General features: G+C 40.5%; 2 protein-coding genes across 3 annotated transcripts in view; both read left to right on the top strand.

The window, feature by feature from the left end:
• Positions 1-1,751: 1,751 nt before the first annotated feature.
• On the top strand, positions 1,752-18,925 carry LAMP3 (lysosome associated membrane protein 3). Its single transcript, XM_026705702.2, has 6 exons — positions 1,752-1,996; positions 5,134-5,816; positions 7,657-7,779; positions 15,182-15,239; positions 15,830-15,997; positions 17,830-18,925. The coding sequence occupies exons 1-6, from the start codon at positions 1,948-1,950 to the stop codon at positions 17,967-17,969; spliced, it is 1,221 nt and encodes a 406-aa protein (XP_026561487.1). The 5' UTR covers positions 1,752-1,947; the 3' UTR covers positions 17,970-18,925.
• Positions 18,926-21,785: 2,860 nt separating this feature from the next.
• The window catches only part of MCCC1 (methylcrotonyl-CoA carboxylase subunit 1), a 30,896-nt gene continuing 28,241 nt past the window's right edge, over positions 21,786-24,440 (top strand). For both annotated transcript variants that reach the window (XM_026705712.2, XM_087933533.1), the window contains exons 1-2: positions 21,786-21,872; positions 24,095-24,141. In XM_026705712.2, the coding sequence (XP_026561497.2) occupies positions 21,805-21,872; positions 24,095-24,141 (115 nt within the window). In that variant the 5' untranslated portion in view covers positions 21,786-21,804. The remainder of the gene's footprint in view (positions 21,873-24,094; positions 24,142-24,440) is intronic.

The raw sequence follows: 24,440 nt of genomic DNA, 5'->3' as shown, positions 1-24,440 counted from the left end.
TGGCTTTTTATTACGTCTATGGAGATTCTCGGTTGTCCAGGTGGTGGTTGTGCCAAAGGTACTTTCTTTCAAAATGTTTTCTTGTATTGCTAGAAGACACCTTCTTGTCCAAGAAGCTGCTTCAGTTCTGAGTGAATGGTGGAGAATGGAAGGATTTCTATCCCTAGAGCTAACAACCACATGACTGCAAGGAATATAAACCCTTCCATTCTCCATCATTCACTCAGATCTAAAGAAATTTCTTGGATGAGAAGCTAAATGTTTTCTAGCAAAACAAGAAAACCCAGTTGGCTTTTCAAAGCTTTTTTTATTATGCTGGAATGACCATAGTTAACATGCTACGAAAGTGTGAACATTAATGAGCAGTACAACAAAGAGCCCAGTCAAAAGATTATTTCTTATTTTCTATCTGTAACAGATTTTTCTGGTAAGAAATAAATAAAAAGAAGCATTGCTAGGAAATGCATGAATGTTAAAAATGGGAGGCAATGACCCTGGACGGCCTTTACAATTCAGTGAATTAAGCGAGGAAATGACAATATCAAAATCTTTGGAAGAACCCTTCAAACAAATCAATCAAGTAGATTTACTGTTTAAGTGCTACAACTATATGCAGTGCTATTTTTGACCACAAGGAGGCAAAATAAGGTTTTAGGAAAGATTTAATGTATATATATTATTTCACTAGCTCGCCATGTTGCCACACTCATTTGCACAACAGACATTGTAGTTCACAAGGGGTAGCGTGTGGCAACCCTTTTCTCTCCATTTTAGAAATGTTATCTCTTCACTTACTCTGATCAGAAATTGTATTTCACAAAGTGTTGTGGAAAGTTTCCATGAACTCTGGAAGAAGAAAAAGATTAGTTATGTGATTCGGTGCTGAACATTTATCAAGCCTGTAAGGAATAATATTGGGAGATTTAAAAAATAAATAAAACACAAGATAAAGTGAAACCTGTATCAGGGCCTTTTAGAACACTATCATATATTACTTTCAATATGGCTGTGAAACATGCAATTAATAAATCTTATTCCTTCTACAAGATTTCATAAGCAATTAATGACAAGCAATTAATAGAAAAAAATATTCTTTCTGGTAACTAGTTAAAAAATAAACTAATGCTGCCATGTCATTTTTTTTTCCTGCTTGATAGCCTCGCCATGATTAGAGGCAAGGAATACTTACTAGTAGTTTTATTGATTAAAATTCTGCAGAAATCCTTCCTTGGTTTCAATCGAAAGAAGGTTCCCATAATCGGAAAGGATTTGGGGTAGGATGGGAAAAATCACAAGGCTTTTTTATGTTTTCTTTTTGCTTCTGAGAATCAACAAGGTGTTTCTGGGATTAGTGTCGCTCAATCTTAATCACTTTTAAGGTATGTGGACTTCAATTCCCAACCCCAGCCGTCTATGTTGGCTGGGGAATTTGGGGAGTTGAAGTTTACATATCTAAAAAAGTGATCAAGGTTGAAAAACATTGTCCTAGAATAGATAATCAGGATGGATCCATTTGTCTCTGGGATCCATTCTTCTGCTCAGACTGAAATGCCTGTTGTAGAATTTTAACAAGAGGGTTCAAAGAAAATGAAATTAACCAGCCATGATCTCCGCAATATTGCTTTTAATTTCAGTTCCACCAACCTTTTAGAAAGCACACTCACATGTTTCAAAGATGCTTTGCCTCCACCCCTTCTTCTCACATGTGACTTACCAACTGCCTATATAACCCAGAAATTTCAATGCTCTTCGTGAGCACCACTTCCTATTTACTCAAAACTCTTCATCGGGGAACCGTGGATTTTTTGTTCTTCAGAGAAGTGGCTGAGTGAACCTGCTAGCCAGGAAGAAACACTACCCAGGCCCTTGTGGCATCTTAAGGACCAAAACGTGGCATTCATCCAACCCCTCTTCTACCATAATAATTCAGTTTAAAGTGGTGGCATCATGAGTCGGTGGAAGGCATTAATTGAGTTTCTTCTAATCACGGCTGGAGGTGAGTAGATACAGGCTTGGCTACATGTTACACTTTATTTGCAGGTGATAGAATTATGTTTGTATGCAAGCGAAGGTTCAGTTCTGATTATCCAGGAAGTAGATGTCAGAAATTAAGGTAAATGACTGGTGGTGGTGGGGAGATCTGTTGTGAAATAACTTTTATCCAACCTTTTGTCCTTGCAAAAGAATAGAACTTTCCATCATTCATTTAGTGACTGTTCTAAATTATATCACTGGAAAAAGTGATGTAGGATTGTTTTTCGCACTTACAACCAGACACGATCGTGTAATCAAAATTCAGATGCTTGGCAACTGATTCATATTTATGACAGTTGCAATGTCCCAGGATCATATGATCCCCTTTTTGCAACCTTCTGACAAGCAAAGTCAATTTTAGTAATTCAACAACTGCAGTGATTCACTTTACAACTGCGGCAAGAAAAGTCGTAAAATGGAAAAAAACTCATTTAACAACTGTCTCATTTAACAGTGGCGATTTTGGGCTCCATTGTGGTCGTAAGTCAAGGACTACCTGTATTTAACCAACTATGTTGGGACCAGTGGTGGGATTCGATTTTTTTTGCTACTGGTTCTGTGGATGTGGCTTGGTGGGTGTGGCTTGGTGGTGGTGGCATGGGAAGGATACTGTAAAATCTCCATTCCCTCCCCACTCCTGGGGGAAGGTTACTGCAAAATCCCCATTCCCTCCCCACCTGACTAACCTGCTTTCCAGCTCTGTTCTCCTGTGCAAGGCAACCAAAGAAGACCCAGCCAATCACCTGGGACTCCGATCAGCTGGGACTCAGGAGGCAGAGAATAGATGGGGGCAAGGCCTGTCAGAGATGGTATTTGCCGGTTCTCTGAACTACTCAAAATTTCCACTACCGGTTCTCCAGAACTGGTCAGAACCTACTGAATATCACCTCTGGTTGGGATTGAGAATATCATACCCAGTTTCTCCTCTTTGGACTTTTGTAATGAATGTTCCAATTCTTAAGCAACCTTGGGGTCCTAAGTGACATAAAAGAGAGAGCTCATTTTAGATCCCAGATTTATCAAATCCAACATGGCAAAGAGTCCCTAGCTGTGCCCCCCACTTGATCAAACCGTGGCCAAGTTAAGTTCTGGTAACTCTCATCTTCCTCACTCTGGGCATTGCTCTCTCATTCCCAAGAGCAAAACAAACAGAAGTGGCCTTTAGCGATAACAACACGACAGCCATCTTTTATTTTGATGTTATCCGAGGGGCCCCCTCAGCACATGGTTCTTCTACTAATCTTGGTTAGCCAGGACCTTAAAAGAGAAATCAGGGACCTGAAGTGAGTAAATACAGGTAGTCCTCAACTTATGACCACAACTGAGCCCAACATTTATGTTATTAAATTGTGAAAAATTTGTTAAGTGCATTGTGCCCCATTTTACAACTTTTCTGGCCACTTTTGTTAAGTGAATCATTGAAGTTAAGTTAGTAACACCGTCATTAAGTGAACCTGGTTTTCCCATTGACTTTGCTTATCAAAAGGTCGCAAAGGGGGATCATGTGATCCTGGGACACTGTAAACGTCCTAAATATGAACCCCTTTGTCAAACATCCAAAGGTAAGTCACGTGACCATGAGGATCCTGCCATGGCCATAAATGTGGGAAATCGACATAACTCACTTTTCCCGGTGCTGTTGTAACTTCGAACGGGTAGTAAACGAAGTGTTGTAAGTCGAGGACTACCCGTATAGAAATAAATTGCAGCGGGATAACCAATGGCAATAGGCACACAGCACATTTCATGGGAGGGCTGTTTTCCTTCAAATGCAAAAAAGGGCAGGCAAACACTTTCGATTTAGCAGTGTGGAAACACCCTGTGATGGGAGAGAGTGGAAAACAGGAAACTGAAGACTCTTGTGTGACTCTGTCTTGCAACGGAAACAAATACTCCAATAGAAATAGAGTTAGTGCACAATTGGTTCACAAAATTATATGAGCAATTCTGAAAGGATTTCAGAATGCTAAATGTAAAGCAATTCCTCCTCCTCCTCTCCTTCTCCTTCTCCTCTTCTTCTCCTTCTCCTTCTCCTTCTCCTTCTCCTTCTCCTTCTCCTTCTCCTTCTCCTCCTCCTCCTCCTCCTCCTCCTCCTCCTCCTCCTCCTCCTCCTCCTCTTCTTCTTCTTCTTCTTCTTCTTCTTCTTCTTCTTCTTCTTCTTCTTCTTCTTCTTCTTCTTCTTCTTCTTCTCTCCTTCTCCTTCTCTTTCTTCTTCTTCTTCTTCTTCTTCTTCTTCTTCTTCTTCTTCTTCTTCTTCTTCTTCTTCTTCTTCTTCTTCTTCTTCTTCTTCTTCTTCTTCTTCTTCTTCTTCTTCTTCTTCTTCTTCTTCTCCCCATCCTCCTCTTTCCAGCAGCATAAACTCTAACAAAACTCAAACAGAATAACAGAGTGGGCAGGGACCTTGGAGGTCTTCTAGCCCAACCCCCTTGCTCAAGCAAGAGACCCTTATACCATTGCAGACAAATGGTTATCCAATCTCTTCTTAAAAACTTCCAGGGTTGGAGCATTCACAACTTCTGGAGCCAAGCAGTTCCACTGGTTAATTGTTCTCACTGTCAGAAAACTTCTCCTTAGTTCTAAGTTGCTTCTCTCCTTGATTAGTTTCCATCCATTGTTTCTTGTCCTGCCCTCAGGTCCTTTGGAGAATAGGTTGATTCCCTCCTCTTTGTGGCAGCCCCTCAAATATCGGAACACTGCTATAATGCCCCTCCTAGTCCTTCTTTTCACTAGACCAGGAATACTCAATTCCTGCAACCGTTCTTCATATGTTTTAGCCTCCAGGCCCCTAAACATCTTTGCTGCTCTTCTCTGCACTCTTTTCAAAGCCTCAGCATCTTTTTTTATAATGTAATGACCAAAACAGGATGCAGTATTCCAAGTGTGGTCTTACTAAGGCTTTGTAAAGCGGTATTAATAAAGATTATAATCTTTCCATAATCACAGTTCCATAGTGGCAAGCAAATTTAGAAAGTACACCAAGAACTTAGGCTAAGGAGAATTCAATTTTTTTTCTTGGGGTACATGAAGAAGCTCAGAGTCATGCATAGTAATGAAAGCTGATAGAAAACAAGACTAACTCTCTTTTTTTGTGCACAACAGTCTTTTCTTGCACTGGTCACGTGCCGGATAAAGAGGCTCCAGGTAGGACAACCCTACGACCCACCTCATTTCTGCAAAGAGTACCACTTCCAGACTTCTCCCCTCTTTCCAATTCCCAAGCCACAATTCGTCCATACAGTCATTCACAAGCTTTGGCCAATCAATCATCAGGCCATGGTATAGGACGAGGAATCCCTTCAGCGCCTACAGCTGAGATGTCAAAGGCAAAATCCATCCCACTGACCAAATTACAGGCTGTGTGGAAACCCATTGCGGCTGCAAGGACAACAACACTTTTGCCATCTGAGCCACAAACGGATTGGACCAAAACCCACAAAACAAGAACAGCGTCTGAAGAAACAACCTCAACCCTGGCACTATCAGCTAGTCGGAAAAGGGAGATTCCTGTTCAGAGCACAACTAAGGAAAATGTAGATAAGACCCTCTCCGGGGCTACTGAGCGGCACACCACGAAGCTGAGGAAACACACAACCCTTGTGACAACCAGTTCTGCAGCACACAAGAATACGACTTCTTCCCCTAGGCCAACAAATCCAACTGGACCAACATTGGCGCCTCAACCGTCACCCGCTGTTACGGGCACTTACAGTGTTTTCAACGGAACTGCAGATTGCATTAAAGCCTTAATTGGCTTGACGATGATCGTTACAAACACTAAAACAGTAAGCAGCTGCGTAGCTCTCCCAACTCCTTTCTTTCTTTTTGTTCCTTGTATTGTCAGAAAGGGTTTAATCCAGTCTTCCCCAGACAAGTGATCCTAAAAATTAAGGTTTTTAAAAATGAGAGAAGTCAGAATCAGAGCTGGAAGGGACCTGGGAGGTCTTCTAGTCCAACCCCCTGCTTAAGCAGGAGATCCTATACCTGTGGTGGCGAACCTATGGCACATGTGCCAGAACTGCCAAACAGAGCCATTACTGCTGGCATCTGAGTATTTGCCCTGAAAAGGTCTACAGCGCATGCGTGTGCACCACCTGCCCGCCAGCTGATTGTCGGGCATCTGGCACATGTGCAGAAGCGTGGGTTGCACGAGTCACATGGGTTGCACACACATGCACAGGAGGCACAGGGGGAGGGTTGTTGAGGTAATTCCCTGTTAGGAGAATGAGTGCATACAGGGAGACGTAGTGAGAGAAGTGTTTCAATAATACACACACAGCACACAGATACACTGTACAGTTAATGTAGGTTTTTACTTTCAATAAACGTTTAAGCACAGTCCAAACACAGTCCAAGTCATTCACAGGTAAAGCAGTCAGTGTTCATTTCAAGGATAATTCCAATATCAAAGTCCAGTATCAAAAACAGTTCAGTAACATACTTACATCAATGATCAGTAACAGTCATTAGGGAAAAATGGAGCAACAGCAATTCTTTCCAACAGAAGAAAACAGAGACTCACTCACTTCACTGAGACTCTCTTCTGAGACTAAACAACCCAGGTTTCTGGCTCCATCTTATGGCCATTTGTGGAACCACACCCAATTACAGTTTGAGGTTAAAGGAGGAGGGGTTAGAGGATGTAATTAAAGAGTCAGGTAGTGCATTCCAGGCATTGACCTTTCTGTTGCTGAAGTCGTACTTTCTGCAATCAAGTTTGGAGCGGTTTACATTGAGTTTGTATCTGTTGTGTGCTCTTGTATTGTTGTAGTTGAAGCTGAAGTAGGTCATTGACGAGTAGGACATTATAGCAGATAATTTTGTGTACTACGCTTAAGTCCAAATGTAGGTGGCGTAGTTTTATTTTTTTATTTTATTTTATTTGGTTTGTCAATTGCTTACAAGATAATAGGTATAAGTAAAAACATAGTTATGAATACATGGATACATATAAGAAAAATAAAAAAGAAACAATAGGACAGGGACAGTAGGCACATTGGTGAGCTTATGCACGCCCCCTACAGGCCTCTTAGGAAAGGGGTGAGGTCAATAGTAGACAGTCTAAGGTTCAAGTTTTGGGGGTTTGGGGAAGAAACCACAGAGTCAGGTAGAGTATTCCAGACATTGACCACTCGACTGCTGAAGTCATATTCTAGGTTGTCCAAGCCCAACATTTCAAGCCTGGTGGTGTAGGGTATTCTGTTGCGAGCAGAGGAGTGTAGTACTCTTCTCGTGAAATACTTCACAAAATACTTTTCAGACAAGCGACTGTCCAGGCTCTTTTTTAAAAAAAAAACCCAGTGATGAAGCGCCCACAACTTCTTAAGGGAAGCCATTCCTCTGGTTGATTGTCCTCACTCTTAGGAAGTTTCTCCTGAATTCCAGGTTGCTTCTCTCCTTGATTAGTTTCCATCCATTGTTTCTTATCTTTCCTTCTGGTGCTTTGGAAAATAAGTTGACTCCTCCTGTCTTCTTTGTGATTTTCCCAAAACCTCAATATCCTGTTCGTAATATGGTGACCAAAGAGATGTAGCTAATTATTCTCTCTTTCTCTAAATTTGTAAGCGGTAATAATTTGTCAGTCTCAGTTGAAATTAATGCATTGACATCTTGCCTATTTGACAGGGCGATCTAGAATATTTTAATATTGATCCCAATGCCACACGCACCGCCGGATATTGTGGATACAGTCAATCCATGCTCAACATCTCGTTTGAAGGTGGCTTCGTACATTTTATTTTTACTAAGGTAAGATTTTCTTCAGAAATGGTGCAGGTAAGTCCTCGAATGACAAGAGTTCATTTAGTGGCCGCTAAAGTTACAGTGGCACTGAGAAAGTGACTTTTGACCATTTTTCACTCTTACGGCCGTTGCAGCATTCCTGAGATCAAAATTTGGCCACTTAACAATTGCCTCATATTTATGACAATTGCATGTCCTGGGATCACACAATCCCATTTTGCGTCCTTCTGACAAGCAAAATCAAGGGGGAAGCCAGCTTAATTTAACAACTATGTTACTCACTTAACAACTGCCTTGATTCACTTAACAACTATGGAAAAAAAGATCATGAAATAGGGCAGTGATGGCTAACCTTTTCATCGTTGCCTGCACCCATAATGCAATGCGCATGTGACCCCCCACACACATGCTCACACAACCCCACATGCGTGCATCTTGCACGTGTGCCCTGACCCCGGTGTATGCACGGTAGATACCTGGCAATCAGCTGGCTGTTGGGAGGCTCATGCGCAGTGCATCTCTTCCAGGCAACAGCTCATGTGCTGACAGAAATGGCTCTGCGTGCCACTTCCGACGTGCGAGCCATAGGTTTGCCATCAGGGAAATAGAGCAAAGTTCACATAACAAATGTTTCACTTAACAACATCAATTTTGGGCTCAAACTCTGGTCGTAAGTTGAGAACTACATCTATATTGGAGACTTGAGGGCTTGTGGACTCAATGAGCATGCCAGAATCCATGGTTAACAAAATCACGATTAATTCAATATATATACATCTATATATCTAAATAATTATCTTTGTTTTGCTGAAGTTAGGTCAAGTTTCCTAAAGACAAAAAATGGTGTATCTAGCAGGCAGAAAATTCAACACACCCACACACAATGAACTAGCCAAACTAGCCACAAGGTTTATAGTCATATTGACTTTGTACTTCTTACTTTAGTGTTGTGAAATGCTTGGCTTTAGTTTTATTTGTATAAGATTCTCCCTCAAATGTTCTTTCAAGAGAAGTACTCAAATCATAGTTATTGACACACATGTATCACTTTGCATATGCCAGTAACTCCAGTGAAGTGACTAAAATAAATGCAAATATCATATTTAACTAAAAAAAAGTCCAAACCACAGCAAATTCAGCCTTCTCAAACGGAAAATTGATCCTAGCTAGCTTCCTTAAGTCTTGCTTTGAACATTTGTGAATTGGTTACAAGTTTAGGCACAGTATAAAAAGAAACTAAGACTAAACCACAAAGCTTCCACTTCTTGGAATTAACAAGCCAACATTAAACAGGTTTCTAAGCTGTGGTTTTCTTCCCATGCTTTTCATCCATTGAATCAGTTCTGCATGTCACATGGAGCTGGGAAGAATATGATATGGAAAACACAATACATACAAAGGGACACATAATATATCTTTTTAAGAGAAAGGTAGCTTATAAACTTCTGGGATAGAAAAATATGTTGTATCATTGGGGAATGGTGAGGCAAAAAGTGCAAATAAACACCAAATAAAATAATGCAATACATCCCCGCTGCATGTAATTTACAAGTTGTGATACTGTGACTTCAACCCTTTCTCCTTTTAATTTTCCATCATGTGATTTCCTTTCAATTTTTAATGTGGCAGTTCCATAAAACTATTTTAATTTCTCATGGTTCATGGATTACGATGAATGCATAATGAATAATGCATTTCTCTACTTCTGAGAGCATTACAGTTGTAAGCCATGGTTCATGGTTTCAGGGGTGGGATACGACAGGGTTATCTACCGGTTTGGGATTTACGAGCTTCTTTACTTTTTCTGATAATAAGCTGCACAGATTGAATTATCTATGTCAGTCCGAGTAGTTCTGGATTATTTAGCTTGCTATAATTTAGCACTGCCTGTTGACCCACACTTTGCACGAGTTAAGATCCGGGCAGCCTTGAAACAAAGAGAAAACAAGAGTGATCAATTAGTAAATAATTATTTTTGCTTTACTGAAGTTTGGTCAGTTTCTAAGGCACAAAATGCTGTGAATGCAACACACATACACATTACCTGATTCAGAGGTATGGTGTAACAAAAGGCTATAAATAATCCTGGAATTATGACCACAATTGGGACCAAACTTTATGTCACTAAGTGAGGCAGTTGTTAAGTGAGTCACACCCAATTTTACAATCTTTTCCCTCCTGGTCATTAAGTGAATCCCTGTGGTTGTTAAGTTAACTCTTGCCATTATCAAGCTTCCCCTCTGGACACAGGAGCCATCTGTACATGCTGGCTGTCGAACATCTGAATTTTCATCATGCAACTGTGGGGATAGTCAACGGTTGTAAGTGTGAGGACCAATTACAGTAGTCCTCAATGTACGTCCCCAATTAAGCCCAAAATTTCTGTTGGTAAGTGAGACATTTGTTAAATGAATTTTGCCCCATTTTGTGACTTTTCTTGCCTCGGTTGTTAAGTGAATCACTGCAGTTGACAGATTAGTAACCTGGTTGTTCAGTGAATGTGGCTTCCCCATTGACTTTGCTGGTCCGAAAGTCGCAGAAAGTGATCACATGATCTTGGGACACAGCAACGGTCATAAGGGTGAGTCCGTTCCCAACCGTCTGAATTTGTGTCACATCATCATGGGGATGCTGGAATTGTCGAAACAGTCAAAAATGATCATAAGTCATTTTTTTCAGTGCCGTTGTAACTTTGAACGGTTTGTAAGTGAACTGTTGTAAGTGGAGGATTACCTGTCTAAGACACATTTTCAGTGCCATTATACCTTTGAATGGTCACTAAACGAGTGATTGAAGGACTACCGGTATTGTTCCAGATTTCACAATAGATCTGAGGAAAATGAAAAGACTCTCTTTGTCTTCCACTTGGACATAAATCATCATCTTCTTCTTTTAATGACCCCATCACCCCTTGCCGGGTGGAACCTTGTCAACTGAATGGAACTGAGTGTTTCCTGGCCGGATGCCTTTCCTGTCACCAATGCAGAGTTATATTTAGCAGATACATTCTCATTGTGCCCAGAGAGAGAAATATCTGCCTCTACCTAGGACTGAACTCACAGCCTCACTGATTATGAGGTAAAAGCTTCACCTCTAAGCCACAACACCAACTCCTTCCACTCAGACATAAATCTCTGTACAGAATAATGGAGTGAGCCCCTCTTCATCTCTCCAAACCCCCGCCTTTCAAATAAAGGCTTGGCTTCTAGTGTTTGTGTTCCAGTTGTGTTCTGCAACTGAAGTATTATTTCACTCAAGTAAGGTTTTAGAAAGGGCTGCATACTTGAGAGGCACATCAATGGCTTTCGTGAAACAATGACGTAAATTTTGAGTTGGCTAATCCTTCCCACTGCCCTCCAAGGCCGGTGCCTCTAAAGATATTGCATTGCATAATCTGATCCTTTCATAATTCAAGAAGTAGTTCAGATCTGCTCCTTGAAATATGAGTAGAAGTTTCTCTCCCATTTCCTCAAGAAGTACATTTACCAACCAGAATCCGAGTTACTGGATTCCTAGTATTTAGGTGCTTTATAATTTTCCTTTATTATTGGCGTTTAAAAGAGGAAAAATATAGACAAGGTTTGAAAAGAGAAAGACCTGGCCATACTGTTGAGGTAATTCCCCGTTAGGAGAATGAGTGCACACATGGAGATGTAGTGAGAGTGATGTTGAATAACACACACACACAGCACACAGCTACACTGTGTGCTTTACACTGTAAAAAGTAGGTTTTACTTCCAGTAAATGGTTAAGCAAAGTCCAACAAACAGTCCAAGTCATATATGCTTATAGCAGTCAGTTTTCAGTCCAGGGATAATCCAATAACAAAGTCCAGTATCAAAAACAGTTCAGTAAAAGACTCACATCAAATCCAAGAATAATGATCAGTAACAGTCAATAGGGAAATGCAGGAATGGCAACACTCTCGGAAACCAGGTTTCTGGCTCCATCTTATGGCCATTTGAGGAACCACACCCAATTACAATTTTAGCCTTCCCCTAAAGAGACAGTATTAAAATGTCTATCCTGGTTTATATATTTCCAACCCAACTGTTAGGTGACTTACATTCCTAACACATACCATAAATACTCTTACCCAATGACATTCACACAACAGCGGTGTGTGTGTGTGTTATTTTATCACTATTTGTTATTATTTTTATTTTTTCTGTATTGTGTTTGATTTTCTGTAAGCTGCCTAGAGTTGCCATGAGCAAGTAGGCGGCTATATAAATTTTCCTAAATAAATAAATACCTATAATCAGACTGCTGAATTAACCTTTGTTCTGAGCTGTGACAAACTTGGAATCATTAAACCTACCAAACAGGTTAATTTTAGATAAAGAAGGTAGAGAGAAAAAAGATTGATCGTAATCATGCTTAGCAAAAAAGCATTTGAAAAGACTTTTTCCCCAATCTCGTGAAGGATGTTGTATGACTGCAGCCACTGTCAAGAAGAAGGCTCAGATTCACCCATTGTGATAAGCCGTAATATATGGTAGTTTGCTTTGGGCTTTATTTGTTACAGGTGTGCAAGCCAGGAGGGTATGGAGATCAATAGTGAAGTATGAGCCAGCTTGAATGTGCAGAAATGCCATAATTTATGTACTTGCTTCACATGTCAGAACACAAACACACAATGGCGATGTTTGCTTTACGATGTCGTAGAGGAGAATGATGTCCTTTATGCTGTGTCTTTATGAGGCTCAGCGTGATGTGTGAAATGCAGTCACTGTGGACTATAAACCATACTTTATGCACAGGTAGTACTTGATTCAGGACCACAACTGAGCCCAAAACACCTGTTGTTAAGCGAGACAGCTGTTTTTGCCCCATTTAATGACCTTTCTTGACACTGTTGTAAAAGTGAATCACTGCAGCTGTTAAGTAACATGGTTGTTAAGTGAATATGGCTTCTGGGTTCAGTTCCAAGCGGGGAAAAAGACACTGGAAACATGGAGGCTGTTTGGAAAGATGGTTTAATGGTGGACAGGACCACATGGCTCGGAGCTTCAAAGTGAAAACGATGATTGCATGCTTCAAGGTGAAAAGAGAAGATCAAGAAGGGCTGATATGCTGAGAGTGCCTGGGTTTTATAATCTTTGTTGGGATTTGAATTGGAGCTTGTATTCTGGGACTTCCAGTTTGAGCTTCTTCGGTGACAGACCCAAGCCTCGTCTCTGCGAGGCTTCGATCCGTGCTTGCTGCTGGAGCGCCCCGAGCCGGCTGGTTTCGGGGCTAAGCCATCCCATAGAGGTGGTGAAGAGAGGGGAGACTGCCTGCAGGGTTGAGGAGAGCCACGGCTCTCCTCCCCAGCTGGCCATTACTCCCTTTCCCGAAGGCGGTTGTAGCGGTAGTCAGAAATGGCCACCACAAAGAAGAACTCGACCGGAAAAGAATGTGCAGGAGGAAGATAAGAAGAGAAAGTTTTGGTTGACCAGGTCAAACAGCAAAAGCAACAAATAAAGTACCCTGGAATTGAAACTATTAAAAAACAATAACATTGTTCCCTAAGAAGATTTTTAAGCTGTGAAGGAGAGAGAAACGGGGAAAGATTTGGTTTTTTTTCTTCTCCTTTTCCTATACTGACAGCTAAGAGACTTAAGCAAGAAATTGGAAAAAAATCCACTTTGACATTAATAGGCATTTAATGCTGAAAATAAAAAGTCAAAGGGATAATAAAGATTTCTGGATAATCAAAAGTTTTTGAAAACAGGAAAGGAGAGAAAAAGAAGAAAAGGGCAGGATCTGGAAGGGAGGAGACTGCCTGGAATTAAAAAGAACTTACAGCAAAATCTCAAGAAGACTTCCAAAAGATACATTCTAACTGAAATATCACCACAAAAATCCCAGGAAGAGAAAGTGGAAAAAGAAATAAGAAGATATAACTCAGGACTATTTGGACTACTTGATGATTTCTGGATTTTTGGTTATTGAATTTGAATGACTAAAATCAATCGGCTGGTTGTTTAAAACTGTTTAAAATGGCTCTACTTTTAGAAGAACTGAAAATGGAACTTAAAAAGTACAAAGAAGATGCACAAGAAGGGAGAGGTTCTTTTGGCTTCGTACTTCAGTTTTTAGAAATGGAGATTTGGAATTATGAGAAACAACAAGAAATGCCTGCAGAACAAGAAGATTGCAACAAAGAAGAAACTATCTTTAATGAACAAGTAATCTTAGATGGGGGGAAAAAAAAGGAAAGGGGGGAAAGAGAATGGAAAGTTTAAGATTGTGAAAAACAACTCCAAAAAAAATTAGAGTGAAAAATAAGTATAAAATCAGAAAGCAACAGAAGAGGGAAATGCAGAAGAGAGAATTAGAAGTAGAGAGACAAGGGGGTACAAAGGGGAGGGAGAAGATGAGAGGGAAGAAAGAAAGGAAAAGAAGTTATAAAGGACAGAAACAAAATATAGAGTAACAGGGCCTATTTAGAGATAATGGGTGAAAAATTAATGGAAAAAGGGATTCTGCAAAGGTACATAAGTTAGTATTGCTATATTAGAAACAGAAATAATTTTTAGAAAATATGAAACAATGTATGATTAAAATGTTTGATAAAATAGCTATTGTAATTCAGTGGAATGCTTGTCAATAAATAAATGTAACAAAATGAATATTTAATGATTTACAAAACATATGTGAAGAGAAATAAGGGAAAAATTAATTATGGAGATTATATGTGTCTTTAAGGAAGTATGATATTTAATTGGAAAGAAGTGTTAAAGATGTTAAGATTTTAATGATTATTAATGATAGAACTGAATTGGAATGGAATGAGGGTTTATAATTACATATATTTATAATCCTTTTTAAAAAAAAGAATATAGTGTGTATTATAAGAATGTACCAAGCAGAATTCTATTGGTAGTTATGTATTATGTATTATATTGAAGGTCATAACCTTAAGGTATATATTGAAGTTTAAATAAGAATTGAATGGATGTAATTAAAAGATATAAAGGTGTCATACTCCAATTAGTAACTACAGGAGAAAATCTGTTTAATGAGAAAAGATAATATGAAATTGAAACAGAACAGACAAAAGTATAAATATAATGATTTGAATTGAGAAGAGATAATCAAAATAAAATTGAGAAAATTAAGAGGGGAAAAACTATATAGAAAATGTAGAATAGTATAAAGATATGTAATAGAACACAAAAAGGAGCATGAAATTGAGTTTTGTGTCTGTATAAAGAAGTTCAACCCGGGACCATGCTATTTTCAAAAAAGATGTTTTATTTGTATTTTGTGTGTGAAAACCCAATTAAAACTTTATTAAAAAAAAAAAAAAGACCAGCCTTGAAAAATATAAAGGCATAATGGGATGCATGTATCCAAGCTAATTCTAAGAAGTCATTGGCATGAAAAAAACACCCACCCTTTATTTCTCTTCCCGTTGCAGAAGGAAAAAATCTATTATATCAGCATGATTGAAGCTTCTTTGACCATTCTCTCGCAAGGTAGGTACCAGGGTGTCTTCGACATTCAGGTGATTGCTTTAAGTTGGAATCCATCTCTCCCTGAGATACTGTCACAACTAAATGCTGGATTACAAATATAAGATAGAATCTTAAGAGTTGGAAGAGAACTTGGGGGTCTTCTAGTCCAAACCAGTGATGGGATTCAATTTTTTTTACTACCGGTTCTATGGGTGTGGCTTGGTGGGAATGGCAGGGGAAGGATACTGCAAAATCCCCATTCCCTCCCCACCCCACTAACCTGCTTTCCAGCTCCGTTCTCCTGTGCAGGGCAACCAAAGGAGACCCAGCCAATCAGTTGGGACTCGGGAGGCGGAGAATAGATGGGAGCGGGGCCAGTCAGAGGTGGGATTTGCCGGTTCTGCGAACTACTCAAAATTTCCACTACCGGTTCTCCAGAACTGGTCAGAACCTGCTGAATACCACCAAACTCTTGCTCAAAGCAGATCTAAAGCACAGCTCAGTGTTGTGTATTAGTTTTAGGGTTTGGTATTGCACAGACACAGAGATGTACCAGAGATAAAATTAGCCGTAAAGATCAACAGCGATGTTTCTTTCTCTGCAAATTTCAGGTTTTATGTACAACGGGATTAAAAATGACCAGCTCTTTTCTACAGCTGTGGGAAATTCCTTCAAATGTTTCAGTAAGCAAACGGTGGCCTTGGCCAACAACTTTCAACTGCAGGCCACCAATTCCCAGCTCCAAGCCTTTGACATCGTAAATAACCAATTTGGAAAAGGTTAGTATACATGCAATCCTGGGGTTCCTATGATTAAATGTTTTCTGCTGAGGGCACAAAGGGGCATTTTCACACCATGAGCTTTGGGTCTTGGGATAGATGCAAAGCGATGAAGATTTCACTGATTCCTCTCTCAGCCATATTGCATTTAATCCAAGCCAACTTAGAATGCCTATAAATATGTGCGCAGGACTCATTTAATAAATTTCCTAGTAGCCCCCAAAAGAACAAATGCTTTTATAATTTTCAGATGTACAGACTGCCAGGAGGCGACACACGGACTTAGAACTTAGAATAACTTTATTGTCACTTTGAATGTACACGGATCGGCATACATTAAAATGAAATTTCGTTGCATACAGCCAGTGGTGGGATACAATTCGTTTTACTACTGGTTCTGTGGGTGAGGCTTGGTGGGTGTAGCATAGCATGGTGGGCGTAGCAGGGGAAGGATACTCCAAAATTACCCTCCCACTCCTGGGGAGGGTAATGCCATTCCCTCCGCACCCCACTAACCTGCTTTCCAGCTCCATTCTCCTGTACAGGACAACCAAAGAAGTGCCAGCCAATCAGCTGGGACTCTGGAGGCAGAGAATAGATGGGGATGGGGCCAGTCAGAGGTGGTGTTTGTCGGTTCTCTGAACCACTCAAAATTTCCACTACCGGTTCTCCAGAACTGGTCAGAACCACCTCTGTCTCCACCTCTCATTAGAGAAGGGTCTCTACTTCTAAACATGACCACTTTCAATCTTACTGGGATTGTCAAGATTCATAGCCTTATTATTTATTATTTTTATCATGCCTTTGTTGTTTATATAAATACTTGAAAAGTGAGCATATGGAACACCCTTTCTTCCTCCTATTTTCATCACAACAATAACAAGGAGGTCCAGGGTGGGTTGAGCTGAGAGAGTATGACTGGCCCAAAGTCACCCAGCCATCTCTAAGGTGGGACTTGTTTATTTTATTTATTTATTTGATTTGTCAATCACTTACAAGATAATAGGTATAAGTATAAACATGAGTAAGAATACAGGAAATAGGTACAAATAAATGGGGGCAATAGGACAGGGACGGTAGGCACGATGGTGCACTTATGCACGCCCCTTACAGACCTCTTAGGAATGGGATGAGGTCTATAGTGGATAGTTTGAGGGTAAAGGAGTGGGGGCTAGAGGATGTAACAACAGAGTCAGGTAGTGCATTCCAGACACTGACCACTTTGTTGCTGAAGTTGTACTTTCTGCAATCAAGTTTGGAGCAGTTAACATTGAGTTTGTATCCGTTGTGTGCTTTTGTATTGTTGTGGTTGAAGCTGAAGTAGTCAATGACTGGTAGGACATTGTAGCAGATAATTTTGTGTGCTATGCTTAAGTCCAACCGTAGGCGGCGTAGTTCAAGATTGTCCAAGCCAAAAATTTCAAGCCTGGTGAAGTAGGGTATTCTGTTGCGAGCAGAGGAGTGTAGTGCTCTTCTCGTGAAATACTTCTGGCCTCGCTCAATTGTATTATTGTCCGATATACAGTGCAGATTCCAGACAGATGAGCTGTATTCAAGTATTGGTCTAGCAATCTAGACTCATAGTCTACTGGCTTTCTAATCTAGCACCTCGACCACTAGACCAAACTGCCTCTCTAAGGATTTGCCATAGTTCAAATGATTTTAACTGGTACGAAGATAACTTTTACATATGGTGCTCACAAAATCTGGGATGATTTTCTATAGCTTCATTTGACTAAGATGAAAATCAACGTGGAAGATAAAAATCACTGTGGAATCATATGATGCTTCTTGATTGAAGTCTAATATTCTTTTTTTTTTCCAAATTGCAGAAGAGGAGTGCACGTTGGACAGAAACAAGAAGTTGATCCCAGCGACAATTGGCTTAAGTCTGTCGGGATTAATTATTATCATCCTGTTCACTTGTGTGCTTTATAGAAGGAAAGCTCACTCTGGATATAGCCGTATCTGAATCCCAATGTTTATTTATGAATGGGAGTAGTAGCAACAAAGGATGAGGAAGAACGGAAAATTCTGCTTGCTTTGCTGTGGCAATCAGATATGCAAATAGCAGTTGGTCATCTTTGAATGATTTTTAAATTTCTGACATTTTTAACACTTAACTAGAAATTAATCAGCTCAATGCAGATGCATAGACATCTATTATCTATATACATTGCTTGGGTGTTATTGGGTTTTTAAAAATTCATCTGCATATATTTGCACGTGTAATCCATGCATTCAATTAATAGTAATACTGTGTATGTCGCATCAGACAGATCTGTCTTCAGTAGACACATTGTTAGGGGTGTTTAGACTAAAACTTCAACAAACATTATGCCCTGAACTTTAATAGCGGTATAATAACACACTGAGGGCAGGACAAGAAGCAATGGGTAGAAGCTTGGCGGAGGGAAATCCAACTTGGAAGTAAGGAGGAATTTCCTGACATTAAGAGCAATTAAACGGTGGAATGACTTGCCTCCAGAGCAATGGTGGGATTCAGCCAGTTCGCACCAGTTTGGGGGGAACCAGTTGTTAACTTTCTCAGGAGTTTGGTGAACTGGTTGTTGGAAGAAATCATTAGGGCAGAGAACCGGTTGTTAAATTATTTGAATCCCACCACTGGTCCAGAGGCTGTGGGTGCTCCAACACTGGAAGTTTTAAAATAGAGACTGGAGAGCCAGGTTCTCTTCTATGATTCTATGGGTCTATGATTGAAATCAATTATTTTACAATACTCCTTAGTTAGGGAATCGGCTGTCTGCCCTTCTCTATTTTTTGAATGTAGGTCATTATTTCACATCTGCTGCCAACTTCAAGGTTACAATAATGGGTGGATACACCCTTCGTACTAAGCGAGGACTTCATCATGGCTTATCGAGTAGCCATTAACTGGCTTGGCAATAAAGAATGGCTTATAAAACACTCAGGCTGATTTTTTTTTACAAGTTGTGCTAAAACCAAACCATGTTATGACATATCGTAGTGTGTTAATTCAACCAACTCTGCATACTTTCACACATACAGATTGTTGCTTCACAATATGCCTGGCCAGAATGGTTCAATGTGTAGCTCACTGCACTATACAAACCCAGGAAAATTGAAATACTGAAATAAACCATGTTTCAGTTAACTACAGATTGGTTCAATAATGCATTATCTGTTCAATCTGCCTAGTCTAGTTTTCAAACTGCTGAGAGGTAGAATGGAAAGGGCCAAGCAAATTCTGCTAAGTCAGTTGACTTGAAGTTGCAAAGCCTTGTATTCACTGGTATTTAATCAATTTTCCCCTTAGTTATTCAATAAAAAGCATAACCTTCCTAGAGTTCAGTTTTTCCTTTAATTTTCTTGGCAGAGAATAGAAGTGATCTGCTACTCCTTTCTTCTTGAGATATATTTTAAACTTCTGTTAAAAAAGGACTATTTTCCAAGTCAACATTTCTGCAGAAAATCTTTAGGCAAATTTTATCTTTCTAAAGTTGTGAGATGTTTGTTTTTTTAGGTGATCTATCTAAACTGTGGAGAAACTAGAAATACATTGCAATTACAAACTTTTTTTTATAACTAAGAACATTGCCACTGCCTTGTTAATTTCCTAGCTTTTGCATTTTTTATTTTTACCTTTTTTTACTTGGAAGTTTTAACCTGATCTTAATTTATGTTTTTATTCATGCTTTTATATGGTTTTATTAGGAAGTTCTAAATCGTCCCAACTCATTTAGGTGAGATGGCTGGTATAGAAATTTAATTAATTTGTTTTACTGTTTACAACTCCAGCATGAAATGCTGTGTCCAGCATTTCATTTTTTTTTTCCTACAACACCAAAGCCTTATTCCTTTACCAATCCTATACAAACCACAAAAAAGATGGATTGAATTTTCTTCCTATCAAATAATGTCGCCCAAGTACTCACACAAAATGTGGATTTTTAGATGAAAGTGCTATATATATTTGCAAAGGAAAAAATTATGTTTCAAAACTTTCTGGAAGGCTGATCTGTGGTCCAAGTCTACTATCCACTACAAACCAGATCCAATCATGGTTATTTTTCAAAGTCAGACAACTACTGCCACCTACTGAGGCTTGGTGAAGATGGTAGATCAGATACTTTCCTAAGAGAAAGCAATGGCCAGAATCCTATAATTTTACTTAGTTAAAAATAAATCTCAAACTTCAAAAGATGGGAGGAAATTTTTTTTTACAAAATAGCTTTAAATTCACAGCCTAAATTTCTTGTTCCTAAAAATTATGAGTTTTCATTCCCAATACTTTTATCTGAAGAAAACAAAAAAAGCTCCATCTACGGGATCTTCCTACATTGTACTCATCCAAGAGGCCAAAAATAAGAATTCAGAATCCTCACGTTAGAGACATTTCTGTGCTATGAGTCCCATTAATTAAAAAATGCCATCTATCCTGACCCTGAAAGTGGGGGGGGAGGCTGTCCTTGGGAGCAGCATTTCCCCCTCCCCCCCCACACACATTTTGTCACTGCCATTCCATTATAAACTAATAAAAAAATTGTTAAGAAACAAATTGGGTTCACCCAATGCATCGACTCCTGCTGACACTGATGCATGAAGACTGAAGTTTGGTTGGGGGTGGTGGTGGAGTTGAGAATAGAACAGAACAGGATAGGATAGAATAGAATAGAATAGATGGGGATAGGGATAAGGAATAGGATAGAAATAGAATAGAATAGAATAGGGATGGGGATGGGATGGGAAGGATAGGGACAAGGAATAGAATAGAATAGATGGGGATGGGGGATAAGGAATAAGATAGAATAGGGGATAAGGAATAGAATAGAATAGAATAGAATAGAATAGAATAGAATAGAATAGAATAGGGATGGGGGATAGGGAATAGGATAGGGGACAAGGAATAGGGATAAGGGATAAGGAATAGAATAGAATAGGGATGGGGATGGGGATGGGGAATAAGGGATAGGATAGGATAGGATAGGGGATAAGGAATAGGGGATAAGGAATAGAATAGAATGGAATAGGGATGGGGATTAGGGAATAGGATAGGGGACAAGGAATAGGATAGGGGATAAGGAATAGGGGATAAGGAATAGAATAGAGTAGAGTAGAACAGAATAGGGGTTAAGAAATATGGGATTAGGAATAGAATTAAAATTAGAATAGGCCAGAATAGGCCAACCAGACCTTGGAGGTCTTCTAGTCCAAGCCCCTGCTTAGGCAGGAAAACCTGTATCATTTCAGACAAATGGTTGTCCCAGCCTCTTCTAAAAAACTTCTAGTGTTGGAGAATTCATAACTTCTGGAGGCAAGTTGTTCCACTGATTAACTAACTGCTCTCACCACTAGGAAATTTCTCCTTAGTTCTCGGTTGCTTCTTTCCTGGATTAGTTTCCATCCATTGCTTCTTATCCTGCCCTCAGGTGCTTTGGAGACTAGCTGGACTCCCTCCTCTTCGTGGGTGTGCTTTAGAAGCGCCCCCAACTCCTTCCCGGACTTTGCCAAAGCCCCGCACAAACCAAGAAACCTGGCTAGCGAGATAAAGCTTTACTGGGAACGAAGACAACGAGGGCAAAAACACGAGGCTGGGCAGACCAGGCCAGGGCAAGGCTCTCGGACGGCAGAAGCACCTGGAAAAGGCCCGGAAGCGCGCCCTGCCCTTCTCCTTGGCGAAGGTTGCCCAAGTTGTCCTCCGCCCGGGCAGCTCCGCCGCTTTCTCCGCCCGAGCCCGGCCTCTTTTCCGGCCTCGCTGATAGGCCCAAACGCCGCCGCTAGCCCGGCCCAAGTCCCCCGCCTCTCTGTGCAGCTCCGGCGCAGGGATGGCGGCCTCGTCTTTGGCGCTGGGCAGCGAGGGGCGACGCCGGCTCTGGCGGGCGCTGCAAGGCCGGTGAGTGCGCACGGCGCGGTCCGAGAAAGAGGCGCGCGGAGCCTCCCGGACTCCGCTCGGGATTGCCGCAGGAGGCTGTGGGAAGAGAGCCCCCGCTTTTGCCCTCAGGCCCTGGAGCTCCGAGGTTGTGCCGAGCCGGTCCCTTGCAGAGCCCCACGGTCTTGACTGGTGGTCCCGAATGAAAGGGGGCCCCCTGCTGTCTGTCTCCCCGCTTTCCCCCTTCCTGGGGTTGGAGGTATATTTCTGAGGTCGCGCTTTGTAGATCAACCTGCACGTATGGACTGGGCCCGACGCGTGTCTAAGCTTTCACAAGACCCCCCCGACAACCTGGAGCAACTGGACGGCTAGTGGTGATGGTTGAATGTCAGCCATTTGTCCCTGCCATATGGCACAGATTTGCTTCCACCATAGTGCAGAATGAGAAGAGTTGGAAGGGACCTTGGAGGTCTTCTAGTCCAGCCCCCCTGCTCAAGCAGGAGACCCTATAAAGTTCCAAATAAATGGTTCTTTAAAAGCTTGGTGGTTCTTTGGGAGTGGCTGTATAGGGCCTGGAGAATTGTGTTCACACAACATACTGAACTACAAACTGAACTCTCCCTTGAAGCAGACTTGAATGTCACTACAGATAGTCCTCGTCTTACAACCACAACTGAGCCCCAAATTTATGTTGCTTAGGGAAAATTTGTTACCTGAGTTTGCCCCATTTGACGACTTTACTTGCCACAGTTGTTGTGAATCATTGCATTTTTGTTAAGTTAGTAACACTTTTGTTAAGTGAATCTGGATTCCCTGTTGACTTTGCTTGTCAGAAGGTAGCAAAAGCGGATTGCATGACCCCGGGATCCTGCAGCTGTCATAAATATGAACCAGTTGCTAAGCCTCTGAATTTTAATCATGAGACCACAGGGATGGTGCAATGGTTGTGTGAAAAATGTTCATAAGTTCCTTTTTTCAGAGCCGTTGTAGCTTTGAATGGTCACTAAACGAACTGTTGTAAGTCGAGGACTACCTGTATCCAGGTTGTTTCCTTGTCAACAGAATGGAATCCATTTAGCAGAGCTGGCTTTTGGGGTATTTTTTTTCCTGCCTAAAAAAATAACTGCTGTCAAATCTCCTGGTAGTCTCCTATTCAGATAACAGATCATCAGAGTTGGAAGGGATCTTGTAGGTCATCTAGTCCAACCCCCTGCCCAAGTAGGAGACCCTACACCATTTCTGACAGATGGGAATTCAAGTGCGAACTAGCTTATCACCCTGCTTAGCTGTCACAAGTTCAGCCAAAGTCATTTGTTTAAATAATGTGTTCTACACTAAATGGTCCAAGTTGTTATTTGAGCTTCAAAACCGTGTTTATTGAGAAAAACCATGGTAAAACTAGCAATGGATAATAAGTATATTACAGCAACCAGAATTGATGGTTGGAGCTGCTGGCAAAGGGTGAAGCCTTACTGCCCCATCTTAAGTGTTGGCATCTTTAGATGTTTCTGGAATATCTTGTGACTGGAAAATGTTCGTAAATTTCATTCAGTACTTTTCAGGATTTCAGTGGGCTAACTTAAGAATACAGCTTAGTCCTTGACTTACAACCACAGTTGAGATAGCAAAAGTGGTTGGTAAGCATGTCATGCCCACTTTTCTGACCTTTTTTTGCCAGTTGCTAAGTGAATCATGGGATCCTTAAGTGAATCTGGCTTCCCCTGTTGATTTTGTTTGTCAGAAGCCAGCTGGGAAGGTCACAAATGGGCAACGGGGCAATTGTTTTAAATCCATGCAGGTTGCCAGGTGTGTGAATTACGATCACATGACCTTGGGGATGCTACAATAGCAGTGGCCTTTAGACTTATATACCACTTTACAGTACTTTACAACCCTCTCTAGGCGGTTTACAGAGCTAGCATATTTGCCCCCAACAATCTGGGTCCTCATTTTACCAACCTTGGAAGGATGGAAAGCTGAGTCAACCTGGAGCCTGGTGAGATTCGAACTGCCAAATTGCAGGCAGCCGGCAGTCAGCAGAAGCAGCCTGCAGTACTACACTCTGACCACTGCGCCACCGTGGCTCATGGTGATGGTCATAAGTTCATTTTTTTCAGTTGTAAGACAGGTCGTAAATCACATTTTTTAGTTCTGTTATTACTTTGAATGGTCGCTAAATAAATGCTAAATTCTTTTTTGGGATTTTTGATACTAAATTTTTTTTTGGATTTTTTTTCCTTTCACAGAAAATGGCGTTGGGCCTTGAGTACCAGAGAATATTCTTCTGTAACAGGTAAATTATTTGGCTTATTTTCTTTATGGAATATTTTTCTAGATTTCTTAATGCTAACATCTTATACAATAACTAGAACAAACTTTATTGATTGTAGAACTAAAATATCAAACAAAATGTGTTTGTTTGATATTTTAGTTCTACAATCAATAAAGTTTATTCTAGTTATTGTATAAGATGTTAGCATTGACACAACACACAGAAAAAAAAGAAAAAGGAAAAAGAAAATGATTAAAAACTAACAATTCTACTATTGACAGTCTATGGTTCCTTGTTTGTTATCAATATTGGCGATATAT

This window comes from Pseudonaja textilis, chromosome 4, assembly GCF_049901715.1.
Source record: "Pseudonaja textilis isolate UNSWEBS1 chromosome 4, rPseTex1.2, whole genome shotgun sequence".
Taxonomy (NCBI): Eukaryota; Metazoa; Chordata; class Lepidosauria; order Squamata; family Elapidae; genus Pseudonaja; species Pseudonaja textilis.
This window is presented reverse-complemented; position numbering and strand designations above follow the sequence as displayed.

What these genes read in the sequence shown, in the direction of transcription:
- LAMP3 (XM_026705702.2), top strand. Translation starts at nt 1,948, where the DNA reads ATGAGTCGGTGGAAGGCATTAATTGAGTTTCTTCTAATCACGGCTGGA. An exon ending in TACATTTTATTTTTACTAAG is followed by an intron (nt 7,780 to 15,181) that starts GTAAGATTTTCT and finishes TTCCCGTTGCAG; the next exon opens with AAGGAAAAAATCTATTATAT. An exon ending in AAATAACCAATTTGGAAAAG is followed by an intron (nt 15,998 to 17,829) that starts GTTAGTATACAT and finishes TCCAAATTGCAG; the next exon opens with AAGAGGAGTGCACGTTGGAC.